This window comes from Pelodiscus sinensis, chromosome 15, assembly GCF_049634645.1.
Source record: "Pelodiscus sinensis isolate JC-2024 chromosome 15, ASM4963464v1, whole genome shotgun sequence".
Classification (NCBI taxonomy): Eukaryota; Metazoa; Chordata; order Testudines; family Trionychidae; genus Pelodiscus; species Pelodiscus sinensis.
Genome location: NC_134725.1, coordinates 14,751,683 through 14,769,950, shown reverse-complemented (window position 1 = coordinate 14,769,950; position 18,268 = coordinate 14,751,683). Strand labels below are relative to the sequence as shown.

The following is an 18,268-nucleotide window of genomic DNA, read 5'->3' as shown; positions in this document are numbered from 1 at the left end:
CAAACCCTCTGGGTTCCCCGCAGACAGAGGCTACTCCGAATGAGAGCAACCCCTGTCTGCAGCGAACCCTTTGCATGGCTGGAAGAGCCCCTCCTGCTCACAGCAGATGGGAGAGCTGTTCCAACCCCCTCTGAGCACTAGTTAACTGGAACTGGTAAGCATCATCCATTAAGAGGACTAAGGAAGTTGTCTCATGTAACTGTGGGATAGCTCTGGATGACTCCCAGGCCCTGAGTCAAATGGGGCCGCATCTACTCTGCAAAATTCTAGGTCTCAGATCCTGGATCTCATCTTGAATCAAAGTTGGTCGCCTAGTGCTGCATGTCAGGGCACCCTAGGTCTGGGGCGTGGGTTAATGCAATTGCAGTATAATATCATGGGGGGGGGGGAGTTCTATGGGGCCTAAACCCAACCCAATTGGCAGAGGATCGTGGGAGCAGTTCTTAGAGGGGCCAAATGACACCCTTTACTTCCAGTCATAAGTCCATCTTGACCTCAGAAGTACTACCCCTGGGGTGGGTCTTCAAATGGCAGGCAGAGCCTACGAGGTCAGGGGGCATAGCCAATGTGTCCCCATTTTTGCTTTATAGAATATGTTCACTGTATTCATAGAAAGGACATGGGGGCCCTCAGGGCACAGTGCTTAGAAGTAGCATGTGGAATTTTTGGCACAGTACTTAGCAGCAGCCTGGGGGTTGGGGCACAGTGCCCAGGAGCAGCGGGGGGGGGGTGTCTCCTGGGCCCGTAGCCGCAGCCAGCCCCTGACTCCAGGAACCCGGCACCGAGCCCTGCGGCGATGAGTCCCGCGCTGCTAAGTGAGCGCACGCGGAGGAGGTGCTGGCTGGGGGCGGGGCTACGCCGGCCGGGGGCGGGGCTCCCTCCATTTAAGCCGGCGCCGGGCGCTGCGCTGCCCTGTCCTGCGCCATGGCGTGCGGTGCCCGCTCCCTGGCGCTCCGCGCAGCCGGCAGCCTGCGCACGCCGCCCAGCCGCCTGCGCTGCACCGCAGCCGCCGCTGCCCGCCGCGAGCAGCCGGGGGGCGCGGCCCCCTCGCCGCCGCCTGCTCCCCGGAGCGGGGCCGGCTCGCGGGGAGCGCCCCGGCTGCTGCTGCCGCCGCCCGCGGTGCACTTCGGCGACCCCCGGGAGGCGTTTCGGAGCAAGAGCAGCTGGGAGCTGGTGCGGGGCCTGGCGGTGCTGTGGCTGTGCGCCATGGAACCGTTGGTGCAGCGGAGCCAGCAGGTGAGCCGCGCCGCTGAGCTGCCTCCCGGGGCCCGGCTGCCCTCATCCGGGCCAGCCGGGACCCGCTCACCTGCTGCCCCCGGTGCTGAGCCGGGGGCTTGGGAAGCAGCCGTGGCACAACCCCCAAGTGACTCCCCCACTGGCTCTCACCCCGGACCGGCCTGCAGCTGGTGCCTTTCGGCGTCCCCCTTTCCCTTGCGTGCTTCCGCTGGGATGTAGGGGTTCTGGGGCCAGGTGCTGCTGGAACAGGTGGGCAATAACTTCAGACACGGGACGCAATTTCAGAAACTTTAGAAGAGGCTCCAGGCTACCCTGGAAGGGGCGGGGCCTTGGGAAGAAGGGGTGGAGCCAGGGCACCTTGCTCCCCCCACCCACAGACCCCAATTGGCTCGGTAGTGGGGCTAATGAGTAAAGTCTTTGTCCCCAGCTGCCCACCTCCTCCTCTAGATCCATCAGCTGTTCTAAATACCTGACAGATCGCTCTAGGTGCCTGCACCCCTGGTTGTCAGGAGGAGACTTCCTGCGCTCCTCCCACCCCCAGGTCAATCGGAGCCTGGGTGCAAGGGAAGCCCAGGGAGTCTGTCTCCCTGCCCCAATCATGCAAGGGGCCTGCAGTGCTTAGTTAACTCTGGCAGTTGATTCTAAGTGCCACACGCTGTTGGCAGGGGCGGGGACTTTGCAGTCTTCCCCCATCTCCAATCCCTGATTGACCTGGAGAGGGGCCGGGTGTCTGTGGCTGGATAAACCTGCTTGGCAGGCCTGCAGAGGCCCTTTTGCCCTTCCCTGTGCTGGGTGGTCCTCTTCAGTAGGATTGTGACATGTTTCACTATCCTTCCCTCAGAGGCAGTGTGGTCCAGTGGCTAGAGTAGCGCATGGAGACTGGGCTCTGGTCCTTGTGTCTCTGGGTCTTTGGACAAGATCACGTCCTCTTGTTTCTCTCCTTTATACAAATGGAGATCTTATTTTGAACTCTTTTAGTGACTGTAAAGTGCTGTGGAGGGGCAGAGTGAGGTGGTGTCTGTATTAGAGATATTAAATATCGGTTAATTGAATAGTCGATTAACCTCATGAATTCTTACCAGTTAGTCAACTATTCTATAGTCTTAAGGGGTGGGGCTGGCAGCCAGTGCTCTCTGGCCCCACTCCCGAGGAGCCCACTGCCACCCCACGCTGCTGCATCTCCCTGAGGCAGGAATGCGGGGTGCCAGGTGAGAGCTGGTCTGCAAGGGGAGTCAGTTTAAAAACAGCTCCCCTGGCAGACCAGCTACCTGTCACCCTGCACTGCAGCCTCTGATACAGAGGCAGCAGCACGGGGTGGCAGCAGCCCCTGTCCAGACTGGGGGTCTGAGTTCCTGGTCTCAGTACATGCCAGGCTGCCTGCCCGCCTGGCTTCTAATACACTTCAAATGCAGAGCTGCAGCAGGGGTAGGTCCCACGCCCAGCACAAGCTGGGACCGAGCCAGGCTGCTAGCCAGCCTGCTAAAAAAATTATTGGAAAGGGAGAGAATGTGTGTATTCTATAGCATTAACATAAAAGCTTTTGTTATTGGTTAATCAATTAATCAACTCTACTATTACATACTTAGTCTATATGTTAGTCTTAAGACAAGCACTCTTGTAACCTGCACTGGATGGAACCTTAGATTACACAAACAGCCATAAGGCCATGTTGGATCAGTGTATCTGGGTCTTAGGTTTCCACTTGCACTATTTCTTCAACAGAGTTAGAACTGTTAGCCAATGTGTGTTGTGGGGCAGGCAAGGTGCTTGCATTGAGGAAAACTGTCTTACATGTGCTTTGTGTCTTGTAGCTGATGAATCTCAGCAGGAAGATACTGGGGCAGAAGCTGTTTGAGAAGCTGATGAAAATGACCTTCTATGGGCAGTTTGTGGCTGGTGAGGACCACGAGGCCATCAAGCCTCTGATCCAGCGGAACCGTGCATTTGGGGTGGGATCTGTGCTGGACTACAGTGTGGAGGAGGATCTGACAACAGAGGAGGCAGAGAGGAAGGAAATGGAGTAAGTTACTGAATGCTTCTAACTTTAGTTTGCACATTGTCACAGGAAATGAAGGAAAGATTTCTACCATCTCTGCTGACAGATCTAAGTACACATCATGGTTGGTAATATTAAACCTCCTGAACCCTGAGATCAGAGCTGGGACCATTTTTTGGGAGTGCTTGTGGCTCATGAATGGAGCAAGAGAACAGAGCTTCACTCTTCAAACCTCCTCCTGTACAAAGATATTTCAGGGTGCACCAAGAGTGGGGCAGAGCTAGTGTGTGGGGTAAGCTGAGCCAGGCAGCTGTTTGCTCTCCAATAGTGGGCATTACTTAAGGGAAATCATAGTGAGACTGTCTCCCTTTTCTACCAGCCTCTGTTACTCCAGCCAGAGCTACTGCTGACTAAGGATGTTAAGATGTGAGTAATTGGCTAATTGTGTATTGATACAATTTTTGACTAAACAATTAGTTGATAAGGGAAGGTGCTCTGTACTGACTTGTGCTGAGTACAGGAGCTACCCCTGCTGCACCTCTGCAGTTTAGGAGCTGGGTGCGCAGACAGCTTGTCTCCTGTTGCGTTTAAACTGCAGAGCTGCAGCAGGGGTAGCTCCTGGACCTAGTGCGAGCCAGCACTGAGCTGGGTTTGCTCATTCCCAGCTCATGCTTGGTCCATGACCTATCCCTGTTGCAGTTCTGCAGTTTAAATGTACTAAGAGCTGGGCTGCCTGCCCATCCAGCTGTTGGCACACTTAAACTGCAGAACCTCAGCAGAAAGAGTTCCCAGCTGCTCACCCGGCTGGAGCCACCGCTGTCCATGGTGGCCCAGGCTGGCCACAGGCAGAGGCTGCTTCATGAGAGCTTTCTCCTTCCCCATCCAGCAGTGCTGTCTCTGTCAGTGTGGGGAGGGGTCAGGTGACATTGCGGAGATAGTGCTGGGGGGAATTGACTGTTAGAGTCAGCAAGGAGGGTGGGCATGCAAGTAGTCAACTTGACTACCTGATAAGCCTATAAGGCAGTTGTCTACTCACTTACATCCCTACTGCTGACACGGAGGAAGGAATGATCTGATAGTGAGCTAAGCTCTGTTTTTTCAGGTCTTGTTGCTCAGGCAGCCCCGTTTCAAAGGGGAATTGGCTTCAGCGTGCTGTGTCTTTTGGTGTTTTCCTAGGGAAGCACACTCCATAACAAATGTGATATGCACGTTTTGATTTGGCAGCTGCTCCTCTGTCTTCTCATACCTTTGCTTTCGTTTCCTTGCTTTAGGCCCATGATGTCTTCATTTTACCTGTTCCTTTGTTGTCCTTCAAACTTACCTTCAGGTTAAGACTTGAACTGGTGACTTGGCAGGCTGGTTCAGCCTGTTATCTATTTCACTGCAGCCATTTCAATCCCTTTGCTCATTCACACTGTAGCTTGTGCTGCATGAATGTGCTGATCTTGCCTCCTTGTTCTGATCATATTGTCCTCAGACTAGTCCACGTGTGAAAACATGTACAGCTCAGATTTCCAGCTTCCCAAGTTCTGAAAGGACGGTCTTTAGCACAAACAGGCCACCTGTGAGGGATGTAAAATTCCATTTAACCAGTTAACTGATTAAAAGAGGGCAGATAGGCTGCTCTGGACCGATTGGGTGCCCATGGGGCTGGAACAGCCTCCTTCCCATGAGAGGTGAGAAGCTGCTGTGACCCCCACCAGTTAACTGAAACTGGTAAGTATCATTTGTTAAGGGTGATGCTTACCAGTTCACCTTTCACAACCCTACCACTCTCCCCGTACCAAAAAATGATTCTCTAACTGGGGTGCCACAAAGCATTTTCCCTCTGGGACATACTCACCTTTCCCAGAAACTGAGAGGCGGTATGAAGAATTTACTCATTCCTCTCACAATGTGTAGAGGAAGCAAAATGCAGGACAATGTAGCACTTTAAAGACTAACAAGATGGTTTATTAGATGATGAGCTTTCGTGGGCCAGACCCACTTCCTCAGATCAAATAGTGGAAGAAAATAGTCACAACCATATATACCAAAGGATACAATTAAAAAAAAGAACATATATGAAAAGGACAAATCACATTTCAGAACAGGAGGGGGATGTGGGGGGGGGGGGGGGAGGAAAGTGTCTGTGAATTGATGATACTAGAGGTGGGGAGAGTGGGATGTCTGTGAGCTAATGGTATTAGAGGGGAAGCTATCTTGGTAATGGTTAAGATAGTTTGAGTGTTTGTTCATTCCTTCTCGGAGAGTGTCGAATTTTAACATGAATGGCAGTTCAGAGGATTCCCTTTCAAGTGCAGATGTAAAAATGTGTAGAGGTCTCTCTTTGAGGACACAGATTGATGTTTCCAAAGTATCTGATTTTTAAGAAGTGCTGAACATCTACCCTCTGAGCCCTACAGGTGTCTGTTTGGAATCCCCAAAGTCACCGATCTCTTGGCATTTCGGGCACAGAGCATTTTATGCCCAGTTGGGACCTGTCTGACCCAATACTTTGATCTGTTCTAAGGATGATAAAATGTGATTATCTAGTGAATCGTATAGTTGATACAATTTGTATCGATTTCACAATTAGTCTATAAGTCCTGCTGTGCAGAGAAGAACAGGCTCCGGAGCCAACTGTGCTGCTGCTCTACATTTTAAATGTAGTAAGAGACACTGGACTCTTACTACATTTTAAATGTAGTGGCGCAGCAATCAGTGCGAGCTGGGACTGCTCAGTCCTGGCTCACACTGGCTACGTCTAGACTGGCATGATTTTCTGGAAATGCTTTTAATGGAAAAATTTTCCGTTAAAAGCATTTTGGAAAAGAGCGTCTAGATTGGCACGGACGCTTTTCCACAAAAGCACTTTTTGTGAAAAAGCGTCCATGGCCAATCAAGACAAGCTTTTGCGCAAAAAAACCCCCGATCGTCATTTTCGCAATTGGGGCTTTTTTGCGGAAAACAAATCTGAGCTGTCTACACTGGGACTTTTGCCCGAATGGGAGCAGCATAGTATTTCCGCAGAAAGCACTGATTTCAGACAGTAGGAAGTCGGTGCTTTTGCAGAAATTCAAGCGGCCAGTGTAGACAGCTGGCAAGCTTTTCTGGAAAAGCAGCTGATTTTCCAGAAAAACTGGCCAGTCTAGACACAGCCACTGAGTCTAGCAGCCCCTGTTCATCGCAGACAGTCCTATCAACTGCAGATGGACTAGTGCAGGACCAGCCCCTGTTCATAGAAGCCAGGGCTGGCCACGGACAGGGGTAGCCATCTGTGGCTGCCACAAATGAGCTGTTTGGTGGCAACAGACCCTGTCCATGGGAGGGCCAGCTCCTGACTGGGGCTGCTTCCTAGCAGTGTTCCCTGCGCCTTCATCTGCTGCCTTTAATAGAGGCACCCTGGAGATGGTACTTGAGGGGGAACTGACTTAAGCCGGCTCCCCCCAGCGTCGACTCTTGTCCCCCCCTACCCACCTTGCTTGCCTCTGAGAGGCCACACGGGGGGAAGGGGTGTTGCCACATAGCACAGAGTGAGTGGGGAGTTCTTGAGTCCCTGCTCACCCCATGCTCCCTGCTGTACTTTTGCAACTTACAGGAGCACCAGAGGCCTCTTGTACATTTCAAAAGCAGAAGCACCAGCAGTGGGAACTGTCCTGCTTGCACTGTTTACTTGCTGTGCCCCTGCCCTCCAACACCAGTTCCTGCTCCTCCCTCCCCTTGCTGCCTCTCTGATAGAGGCAGCAATGCGGGAGGAGTGACTAGTGCAGTCTCTACTCAACTATCCAATAAGCATATGCTTATCAGATATTTCACTAGTCACTAACATCCCTAAACTATACGTCCTTTTCATACACTCATAGCTGGTGCCTCTGCTGGAGGATCATAGTGGTGCTTGGCAAAGCAGGGTTGTACCTGGCCTGTGATGCTGAGTGGAAGCTGCTAAGGGTGTGAAAGAGTAACCCTGCATATGATTAACTGATGAGCTTGGGCTCATGGGTTAGCATGTGTGGTTGCACACAGCACCTCCCCTCAACTCACCCTGTCCTATGCTGCTGCCTCTGTATCATAGGTGGCAGCATGGTGGGGGCAGGAAGGAGCCAGCAGCCTCCTCACCACATACAGCAAAACTGTTAAATTAACTGAAAATAAACTGCAATAAACTGAATTTCAGCGATTATACATTCAACTTGAATAAATGCACTTTATTATCCCTTGATGCTGCACCGCTGCCGCATGTGCTCTAAATCAGTAAGCAAAGGGACTTTCTGTAGCTTCTCCTCAAGGAGCTGACCAGGTGGCTGGACTCGGTGCAGCTGAACATTCCAGCCTGGCTTGGGCCAATTCATTGTGACCTTGTTAGCAGTGAGACTTGATTACTTTGGAGCACATGGTGTAGTTGACAGAAATTGTTTTCTGACGCTGGCAAGTGCCTGGGACACAATGTGCGGTTTCTGTTTTGCCAAGGACTTGATCTTCTTCCTGGCAATGCAATTGGCCGGTAGGGCCCATCCCTTTCAGTTTGATTCGCTGTCATGGAGGCAGAGCTTTTAGGTAAACACTCCAGCTGCCAAGTTCTGTGCTGCTTTCCAGCAGGCTCAGCGTGAGTACCCCCTGCAGATAGATTTTAGCCTGCCTGCCTCTGCCTTGGAACTGCTCCAGGGATCCCTCCCCATCCTCTCAGACCTTTTCTTGAAGAGCCAGTCCTGCCCAAAAAGCATATTTTCTTGCAAGACTTGTATCCCTAGATCCCTCCCATCTTCCGAACAGTCTCTGGGACAGAGCACTAAACAGTGTTTGTTTATGCAGGGCAGGAAAGGTTGGAAAGGCCTGAAGTTCCTGTTTTCTCTGCAGGAGTGAGCTGCAGATCTGCTTTCTAGGTCCCTCTTTGGAAGCTGTTGAGGTACCCACAGAAACTAAGTCTCATGAAAGCTGCCTTAAAATCTGAAAGCTGACACCTAGCAAGGCTCCCCTGAGCTCAGTGCTTTTTCACTCACCCTCCATCTTTAGAAGCATTGTTTATCCTGATATTAATCTGGATACAGCTAGGCCATGCTCCAACATCCTGCTGATCTCCATAAGGATGCCTTTGTGTGCGTGCGCTGCAGGTGCTGCTCTGACATTTAATGGGATGGATGGAGTGGCCTCTTTGGGGGTAGGGATGTTTGAACAACCTCTGTCTGGGGAGCTTAGACCCCCATGGACAGGAATTGCTGCCAACCCATGCTGCTGCCTTTGTATCAGGTGAAGGGGGACAAATGGGGCCAGACTGGGACAGACCCCTCTGCTCCAGGACCTGCCTTTTCCTTTCCTCTTCCTGCCCTTGCTCCACTCCCTGCCTCTTCCCCAAACCCTCTCCCCAGAGCGGTGTGGCTCAGGGAACTATCAGAGCTGGGGGCCACCCCCTTGCACTCACTGACATGTTGCTTGGGGAAGGGACTGCCCCTGAACTCACCTGCATAAAGCAGTGTCACAGCCAGAGCAAGCTGGGGCCATGTTGCTCCACATTCCTGTTGCTGCTGGTGAGGCCAGGGAGCAAACACCTTCTGCTGACAGAAGGCCCCTTTGCTAGTACCCCTGGGCTTCCTAAGGGCTGGGGTGCCCCTTGTCCCTCCTGCTCATAGGGCTTGGGGAACCTTGTGCTCTCTCATCCCTTGCCCAAGGTATATGCTTCTGCAGATTTTCAGGATCTTTTTACCCATGGAAAAGCCTTGCATAGTAATATCTTTAACTTCCCTCCAATAGTCACTAAGTAGCATACACATGCTAAACATATGATGCTGTGCTCACCAATCCTGATCATGTAGGCAGACTTTCCCTGTTGGTCAGCCAAGATTGGAAGCAAGGTTGGCTTTGTCTTAGTTTTGGGTGCTTCCTGTCTTCTTCCAGGTCTGTCTTTATCTTTATTTTTGCCCAGCATGTCATCTTGGATCCTAGTTTACATAATGAAACTTGAGTCCTGCTTGGCTATATCTTAACCATCTTGTATCTTATTAAAATATTACACAGTAATTCTTTGAACAGTCCTGACATATTGCAAAGCAGTTCTTTGCCTAATCCTACTCCACCACCTTAGTTTATTTTAAATCCTGCAAAATTTAGAGTTATGCAGCAAACTGACAATCAAAGAACCAGACAGAAACCATTCAGGTAAACAGAGGTGGGGGCCATAAAGACAAAACCTTAATGAAGAGGCTTCACAACCACAACTGTTGAAGTGATTCCTTCCCAGACAGAATACACTTAAATGGTTTTCTTTAGACAATCTAACACGGGGCTAGGCAATAATTTTTGATTGGCACGGGGGGGGGGGATTGAGGGACACACTTCAAGAATTAGGAAAGTGATCAAGGGCTATACTCTTCCATAATATTAATGGAGGAGGTGCAGGATCTGAGATGGAAACTGGGCACAGAAAGGAGCTCTGGTTAGGGGATGGGGTGCATAAAAACATAAGAATGGCTATGCCCTTTCAGGCCAGACTACCCAGTATCTTGTTTTCCGACAATGGCCAATGCCCCAGAGGGAATGAACAGCACAGGTAATCAGGTGCTTTTGCCCTGTTGCCTATTCCCAGCTTCTGGCAAACAGAGGTGAGGCACACCACTGATGGACCTATCCTCCATGAATTTATATAGCTTTTTTTTGGACCCTGTTGAAGTCCTGGCCTTCACTAGATCTTGCAAAGAGTTCCACAGAATCACTGTGCATTGAACAAAGAAGTACTTCCTTTTGTTTTGAACCTGATACCTATAAATTTCATTTGGTGTCCCCTTGCTCTTGTGTTGTGTGAATAAGTAAACTTTCTTTATTTACTTTCTCTACCCTAGTAGACCTCTATTTTATAGACCTCTATTATGCCCCCTGAGTTGTCTCCTTTCCAAGATAAAAAGTCCTAATCTTCTTAATCTCTCCTCATATGGCATCTGTTCCATGCCCCTAATTTTTATTGCCATTTTCTGAACTTTTTCTAGTGCCAGTTAGTCAACTAGTCCTTCACATGCCTATGCTTATTAGATAGTCGACAGGATAGTCTTCTAGTCGCGCTCCCCACCCCTTCCTGCCTCTAGCAGATAATGGTGGCAAAGTGGGGGGGGAGAAGAGATGGGGGTAGGTACTACAAAGCATCAGTGCCCATTGAAGCTTGGGGATTCCCCAGCTGGCTCCGTGCGGTGCTGTCACAACGGCAATACCGCACAGATCCCAGGGTCAATGGGGGAGTCCCCAGCTGACCGCGGGCTCAATGCGGTGCTTTCGCCTTTGAAGTGCCCTATTGAATAGTCAATGCAAAAGGCATTGAGTATTCGATTAGTCAGTTACCCGATACTTAATATCCTTAATGCCAGTATATCTTTTTTGAGATGAGATGACCACATCTGCATACAGGATTCAAGATGTGGGTGTGCCTTACATTTATATAGAGACATTAAGACACTCTCTTATTCGCTATCCCTTTTTAATAGTTCCTAGCATTCTGTTTAGGATGCTGCTGCACGTTGAGCAGATGCTTTCAGAAAACTGTCCTCAATTACTCCAAGATCTCTGGAATGGTAACACTAAATTAGTCCACATTTTATAGATATAGAGTTGGAATTGCTTTCCCAATATACATCACTTGGCAGATTAATTTTATTGTAGAAAAGGCAGTTTTGTTGCCTAGTCACCTAGTTTGTGCAGGAGGGTTTGGGAGGGAGTTGGGGTGAAAAGAGGGTTGTGACCTGGGACAGGGAATTTTGGGAAGGTTGCAGAGGGGTGCCAGGTACAGGCTTTGGCCAGGATGCACTTATTGTAGTAAGTGGCCCCTGGCTGGTGGCTCAGGGGGACTCTCAGGCAGACTCCCCACCTTCCGCAGCCCCTCATGCCATTGAAAGCAGCCAGCTTGAAGTGCCATATGTGTGTCTTTGCTGTGAACTCCTTGGAGGGGAGAGGACTTTACATGCTGCTTGGTATGCAATCATGGGCCAGGCAGGTCCCATTGGCTGGTTTCTGGCCAATGAGCTGTGAGGATTGTGCTGGGTTTGGGGCAGCGTGCAGAGACTCCTCTGCCCTCAAGGAGTGTGGCCCGTGCAGAGATACACAGGCCCTAGCAGCCAGCCACTTTGGGCAGTGTGTGGAGCCATGGCAGGAGAGTTTCATTGGTCTGTGGGTCATCAGCACCCCAGAGTATTGTGGTGGGGAGAATCTGGCTCATGGGCTATATTTTGCCTGCCCCTTACCAGTCCCTGTTTATCTAGTGATAGTGGGTATTTTTAGTACAGGAGTGCCACATTAACAGCCCATCTATTAAAACAATGTAATGTTGGAAAATGAAGATGTGACTTCTTGTTTCTTGGCTTATGGCAGATGCTTTCCTAATATGGGTGCAGAAGAAGATTTCAGACCTTGCAATGGGAAAGCTCTTTCCCCTTTATGTACATCACCAGATGTGTTGCAGCATCAGTGTAGCTGTGCCTATGTAGTGCTTCTAGTGTAGATCCATGTACTTCTGTAAGTCAGTGAGATCGCACCTGCACTAAAGCTCAAATTGATTAGTTGATTTTTTTAGTGCACGATTTTTGTAAAGTCGACGATGTGTGTCCCCACTGTGCACAAGAGTTTGACGCAGTGCATCCCCAGTAGGGTGGCAACCAGCTTTGACAGTGATGCACTGTGTAGCTATCCCACAGTTCCTGCCAACTCTTTGCATTCTAGGTTTGTCTTCCAGTGCCTGATAGGGGTGGTTCTGGGTATATATCAGTGTTCCATAGGGCACTCCTCTCCTCCATGCTGCACTGCTTGAAAACACTGGCAAAAAAAGGAAATGAGTTTTTTCCATGGTTATCCCTGCAGATGCTATAGCAGGGCAAGCATGAGCCCCATTCAGCAGCAAAATGCTATAGTAATCACAGCAAACATCTTGTATCTTATACTGAAGTATGTCCAGAACCTATCCAGGGCCTGCCAGAGTGAGGAAGAATCTGAGGAGGCTGTGAATAGACTATGTGAAGCACTTGAGATGAGCGATAGGCAGATGTTGGCAGCATTTGATCCTCTTGCCACTGTTGAATGCCAGTTCTGGTTGTGTGAGAAGCACAGAATGGTGAGTAAGGATGTAAGGACCACCTAGCCTCTTACAAGCAGCCAGACACTAGAGCAATAAGGAAAACATGTTGAGGGGCACTGCAAATCAGAGGTTTTGAGAAACAGCTCTGTGAATGGCCAGCAATAGACAGCTATGCATGTTGTCTTCACAAGGTGCCCCTAGTATTAAGTATGCTTGCCTATAAATCCCCTCCCTCCCATCATATGTATAGTAGCCCGATGTGAGTCTGTAACGGTGAAATGCTGGCTGTTCCCTCTGGGGAGCGCTGTTGCCTGAAATGCTGGCTGTTCCCTCTGGGAGGCCTGTGCTGCATGGGGAGTGCGGGGCCCAAACGGCTGCTTGCTCCCCTGCGGCAGCCCGGCTGAACGGCGCAGAAGTCAGCCAAGCGCCACGGCGGAAGGCAAAGGGGGGGGGGGCGGGGCGGTGATGTGCAGCATGACAGCGGCTCCAGGCCCTGCCCCCTGGCCATTTGGGCTCCGCTGTCCCCTGAGTGAGGCAGGAGGGGGAAGAGAGACAGACACAGAGAAGCAGGAGGCGGAGGAGAGCTTGGGGGGGGGGGGGGGGAGGCAGGAGGAGGAGGAGAGAGCGAGCAAGAGACCGGAGGCTCAGGAGAGAAGACAGAGGTGGTGGAGAGACCTGAAAATCCTGTCTTATGACAGGCTAATTGGCTAGTATGCAACATAAGCAATAAAGAAATGGTTGAGAAATCATGTATTTTATTTAGGGAACACAAGGAAGCAGGGACAGAAGAGGAGCTTGGGTGTGGTGGAGGGAGGGAAAGCTGCATATTACAAATCCCCTAGTTCAGCAATGACACAGGTGTAAGAATAAGTCTTGGAGAGAAAGCCATGTTAGTCTGTAACTTAAAAAATAAGTGGCCCTGTAGCATCTTAGTGACTAACAAAAAATGTATAGTATCATGAGCTTTTGTAGGTACAACCCACCTTTTCAAACGCGTGGAGCAAAAGGCACAGAGGTACAGAAACCCCCAAATTTAAAGCAGGAAAAGGGAAGAGGGGGTGGAGGAAAAAGTTTGATTATAATAGTCGTGTTAAATGGGGCTAATAGAGTGGACTGTAAGTGTCCAATACTTAGCTTTTGATGTGATATGGGTGTTGAATATAATGGTTCATCTAGTTAACGTTTTTGTTCAGTCCCTGCATGGTGTCAGATTTGCATATGAAGGCCAGTTCTGCAGTTTCTAGTTTGTTCCTGAAATTCCTTTGTAGAAGAATGTGGTGTGCAATTGCTGGAAAGAATTTGCTTCAGGTTAGGGGTTATCTGTAGGCAAGGACTGACCTGTCTTCCAAGGCCTGGGAGTAAGGAATCGTAGATAAGGGGTGGGCAATAACTTTTGATGGAGGAGGGGGTCGCGGCAATTCTAAGATTTTTGGAAAGTGGTCGAGGGCCACATACTTCTGATACTAACAGAGGAGATGTGGGGTCTGGAATGGAGGTTGGATGCAGAAGGGAGCTTGGTGTAAGGGACTGGGGTGCAGGAGGGAAACTGGAGTCTGAGGGAGTTGGGGGTGCGCAAAATAGATAAGAGTTTAGTTTAGTCAAGAATTCTGACGTTTAAAAGGCAGGTGCGCATTATACTTGAGTTTTTACGGTAGGCGGTTGTGACTTAGGGCAGGGGACTGGAGTGCAGGGGTTTGGGATGTAACCTAGGAGAGGGGGTTGTGATCTGGGGCAGGAGATTGGGGTGCCAGGTCGGGGAGGGAGTTTAAGTGTAAGAGGGGGACAAAGGGCTTGGTATGTTGAGTGGGGTAGGGGGAAGCAGAGTTGTGGCAGGAAAGGGCTGGGGATGCCCAAAGCAGGCTGTGGCCAAGTTGCCAAACTTGTCTGCCTGCCTGCCAAGCTTAAAATGTTTCCCTTCCAACCTGCCTGGCCATGTGCTTCATGAATAACTGAGCCCAGGAGAGGGAGCGTGATTCTTCTGAGCTGCCTGTCATTCTAACAAACAGCTCTCATTGGCTGGCTTCTGCCAGAAACCAGCCATGGGAATGCGCTGGGGGCAGGGTGGCTCCTAAAACTCCCCCCCGCCCCTCCAGTTTTAAAACAGTAAGGGAGCCCTGCAGCCATGTTTTTGAGCAGGGCAAGCAGGGGAGCACCGTGGGCAAAATCCAGTACTTTGGAGGGCCAGATTGAGCCTGTGGGCCGTATTTTGCCCAGGCCTGTTGTAGATTGTTAATGATATGCTGGAGGGGTTTAAGGTGGGGGCTGTAGGTGATGACCAGTGGTCTGTTTTCTTTGTTGGGCCTCTTGAAGCTAATGCCTGGGTACTCATCTAGCTCTGTCAATCTGTTTTTTCACTTCTCCCGGGAGTGTAATAAAGTTTTAAGAATGCCTGATAGAGCTTCTGTAGGTGTTTGTCTCTGTGGGACTGGAGCAAATCCTGTTGTATCTTAGGGCTTGGCTGTAAACAGTCAAGTGTGTGATGTCTTGGATGGGGAGCTAGAGGCATGTAGGTAAGTATAATGGTTGGTAGGTTTCCGGTACACGGTGGCTGTCATTAATTATACGGTAGTGTCAAGGAAGTGGATCTCTTGTGTGGATTGCTCTAGCCTAAGGTTGATGGAGTGGAAGTTGTTGAAATCCCTTTGAAACTCTTCAGCAGTCTCCTTCCAGTGGGTTTATATGATGATGTTGTCTATTTAGCATACATAGAGTAAGGGAGAGGAAGCAGTGGAACTTGGTGAGGAAGGAATGTGGGTCAGCATGGGCCAGAGGGGGTTTCAATGCATCTAACTCTCCTGTGAGTCTGCTGGGTACATCATCAGTCCTGCCATGATCTTCAACACATGATCCTTCTGCATCTTCACTTCTCATTCGCTGCATGCTCCCCTCACACTTCGCTCACATTCCCTACAGTAGCATATTCTTCCACTCATTAATTGCACCCTGTCCAAGTTGGCGGATTGCATTCACTCATTGAACATGTCATCCTCATTACATTTTTGCCTTTGGATCTGTACTAGGCAAACAGCTGGAGGAGCCAGGGGAGAGTTGCACTCACTGACAGAGGAGCGAAGGGCAGACTTTACAGGAGATACATGGTGGAATGTAGATCCTAATCTCCTAGCATAAAGAAGTGTCTGTCGAAGACTATAGGCATATTATAAACAAAGCCAGAGTTGTGCTTTTAAGTGCACACTATGCAGCAAGTACATCAGATCTTAAGGGAGCAGCTGGACTTGGTTTGGTGGCAGGCATGTTAAGGGTCGGACTGGGGCTCTTTTTTTTTTTCGTTTCTCAGCTTGAAAGCATGTGGAACACAGTGCCTGCAGCTAGGCAAGAGCTCCCATGGTAAGTATGTTCAGTATCCCCATTTGCCAGGAGTGTGCAACTTCCCCTCCCACGGAAGCCTGTGGATGGGAGGGGTTCCAGGCATGGCAGCAAAGCGGAGGCTCATGTGGACACTGAGGAGCATGCAGGGGAGGAGGGTAAAGGAGTGGATGTGGTAGTAAGGTAAGGGCTCAAACCCTTTCATCCAGGTTGCCGTGTGTGGTATCAGTCTTCTCCAAATCAGAGTAGGGAACGGATGCTGAGTGAATGTGCACCTGGACCTTAGGCTGCAATGTATTGTGCTTCTGCGACACCAGACCACTTACTGCGGACTTGGCGTGGAAAGGGGTCCTACTGTGGAGGCTGGAATGACGCCGGCCTCCCTGGAGACCTGGTGAGAAGGATAAAAGAACCTCTGAGCTTTATGGAGCTGTGCAGGGAGGATTCCCGCTCTGTCTCCAGACATGTGAATAGCCTGTCCCGGGGAACCCTGCTGTAGGCAGAGTGGCTGCCATAGGTCACACCCAACATGCCTTTCCCCACATGTCACATGATTAAAAATGTGAACTCACCAGAAGTACCCTTCCCCCACCCCCCCCACCCCCCTTCAGGGCCCTGCTGCTATACATCCTGGAGAAGGGACTTGTCTCCAAAAACAAGATCCTGCCACCTGCTGACCATTCTCCTCCTCCTCTACCTCAACCACAATGTCCTTCCTGCTGTTGCCTGAAGAGTCTCTGGGGGGAGACCCATGGACTGAGTTGGGGAAGTGGTCATATTGCCCCCTCCCGACTTCCGTGTAGCTGCTTATAATAGCAGCATGGTCTGGGCCATCACCATAAGTCTTTTGCCTCCTTTGTTTTCTGGTGCACCTGCCCCAGCCCCTTTATTTTCACACCACACTGCTGGGCATCACTGATGTCTCCTTTCTTCACCATGCCCTTTGCAATCTTGGCAAGATATCAGCGTTTCTTTGGCTGTTTTGTAGTTCTGCCTGAACTGATTCCTCTCCCCCCACACATCTGATTTAGCATCTTCAGGCTGGAGCTCGTTTGTGACCCTAGGCGTTCATGGTTAGGTGTGCTGCTGAGATGTGCTGCCGGTTCTAAGATCGGTTTGCCACACTGGCCAAACAGGAAACAAAATTACAGTTTTCCCACAGAGGCAGCAGCATTGGGAGGGAGGGGGCAGGAGCCAGTTTAAGTCTTCTCCCTATGAGCACCAGCACTCAACTCCTCTCCCCCCACCCCTTGTGTAAATGTAAAACTACGTTTTAACATCCCTAGTGCAGGGGCACTGTGCTGCTTTGCACTCTGTTAAAGAAGATGTTTTTTCTCTCCTGACCAGATTTATTCCCTTGTTGCTCCATCCCATAAATTGTTGTGGGCAAATATTTAAGCAAGTGTGGGTTATCTGCTGTGGCGATTTCTTTACTAGCTGGGATTAACATTCCAGAAAGGAGGATCTTCCTGGGAGTGTGTTTCTTTATTCTGCTGTGAAAAAAGTTGTTTAAAAAATTTGATTAAACCCCTTTCTATTAATGCCCCATTTTAACTAAAGGTTTATGTGCCCTGGTCAGGAACCAGAGAACCTGGTTGTACTCAAATGCAAATGCAGTGGGCATGTTGACACATGAGTGTGCACTCTCATATTCACAAACCAAGACTGATGTCTTGCTGCTGTTCTAGCTTTTCACTCAGCCTGGCACAGATACCAGTGAACAGGCCTGTTTTACTTCCTCCTACTCAGCTTCTAGCTGCACAGTTTTGAGTTACACAATGTAAAGATTTGAAAGCACATACACTTAAGCCTTAGTGTGGGAATAACAAAGCCAGTGTGAAATGTGCTTGCATTGTTAAATTTTAGTATCTCATATGGGGATCACTGCACCACACTCAGAGGTTGCGTGATTTTCATCATCAGTCTCTGTACGGTACAAAACCTGCATAGACTGGCCCTAACAAAGCTTGGTGTCCATACTTTGAAAATTCCTTGTTTCTAGTGAAATTGAGAAATCCTCTTAACAGACGGAATCTGCTGCCATCACTTTGCCTAGCTGTACTAATACTAGGACTGTACCTTGCTGTAAACCTATCTCTTGCTTCCAGCTTTGTAGCTTCTCTCACCAGGCAATACGTTTTCCTGTTAAATTCTGCCTCTTGACTTTTCTTTCAGCTTTTTTATTTTTCTCCTGGCATTGGCATCTGTCCTGACCTGTTTGAATTGCTGGGGGTACTTTCACCCCTGCCATGATCAAAGTAATGCCCTTGAACTGATCCATGGGTTAGGCAGAGGCAGGTGGAGTATTGCCTATACTACTCTTAGTCTCAGTAGCGCCCTTAGTCATAATAGAGAATGCAGTTCAGTTCAGCAAGGAGGCCCCATGTAGCTGCTCTGGCTGCAATTGGATAGTTTTTAGCTTGTTCATGTGGAATTTCATTAAGTTTTTAAACCAACCAGCCCCATTGCTGACCCCAGGACCCCACTAGTCCTTCCCCCGGGGCGTTAGACCTACCCATTTGTTTACATGCTAATCTGTATTGCCTTTGGTTTAGAGGGGGGATTCAAATAGGCAGAAGGCTGTGCTAGGGGAGGGTGGTCCCTGTTTGTGGCCACATGGTGCCTTCCAGCCTTACTTGACAGCCTCTTAAGGATCCTGTAATGGCACTTTCCCTTTTTTGGGA

General features: G+C 49.8%; 1 protein-coding gene across 1 annotated transcript in view; it reads left to right on the top strand.

Annotated features, from left to right (window-relative positions):
* The first annotated feature begins 913 nt into the window (after nucleotides 1-913).
* The window catches only part of PRODH (proline dehydrogenase 1), a 38,091-nt gene continuing 20,736 nt past the window's right edge, over nucleotides 914-18,268 (top strand). Inside the window, exons 1-2 of the mRNA XM_075898222.1 lie at nucleotides 914-1,236; nucleotides 3,048-3,256. Of these exons, the coding sequence (XP_075754337.1) occupies nucleotides 925-1,236; nucleotides 3,048-3,256 (521 nt within the window). The 5' untranslated portion in view covers nucleotides 914-924. The remainder of the gene's footprint in view (nucleotides 1,237-3,047; nucleotides 3,257-18,268) is intronic.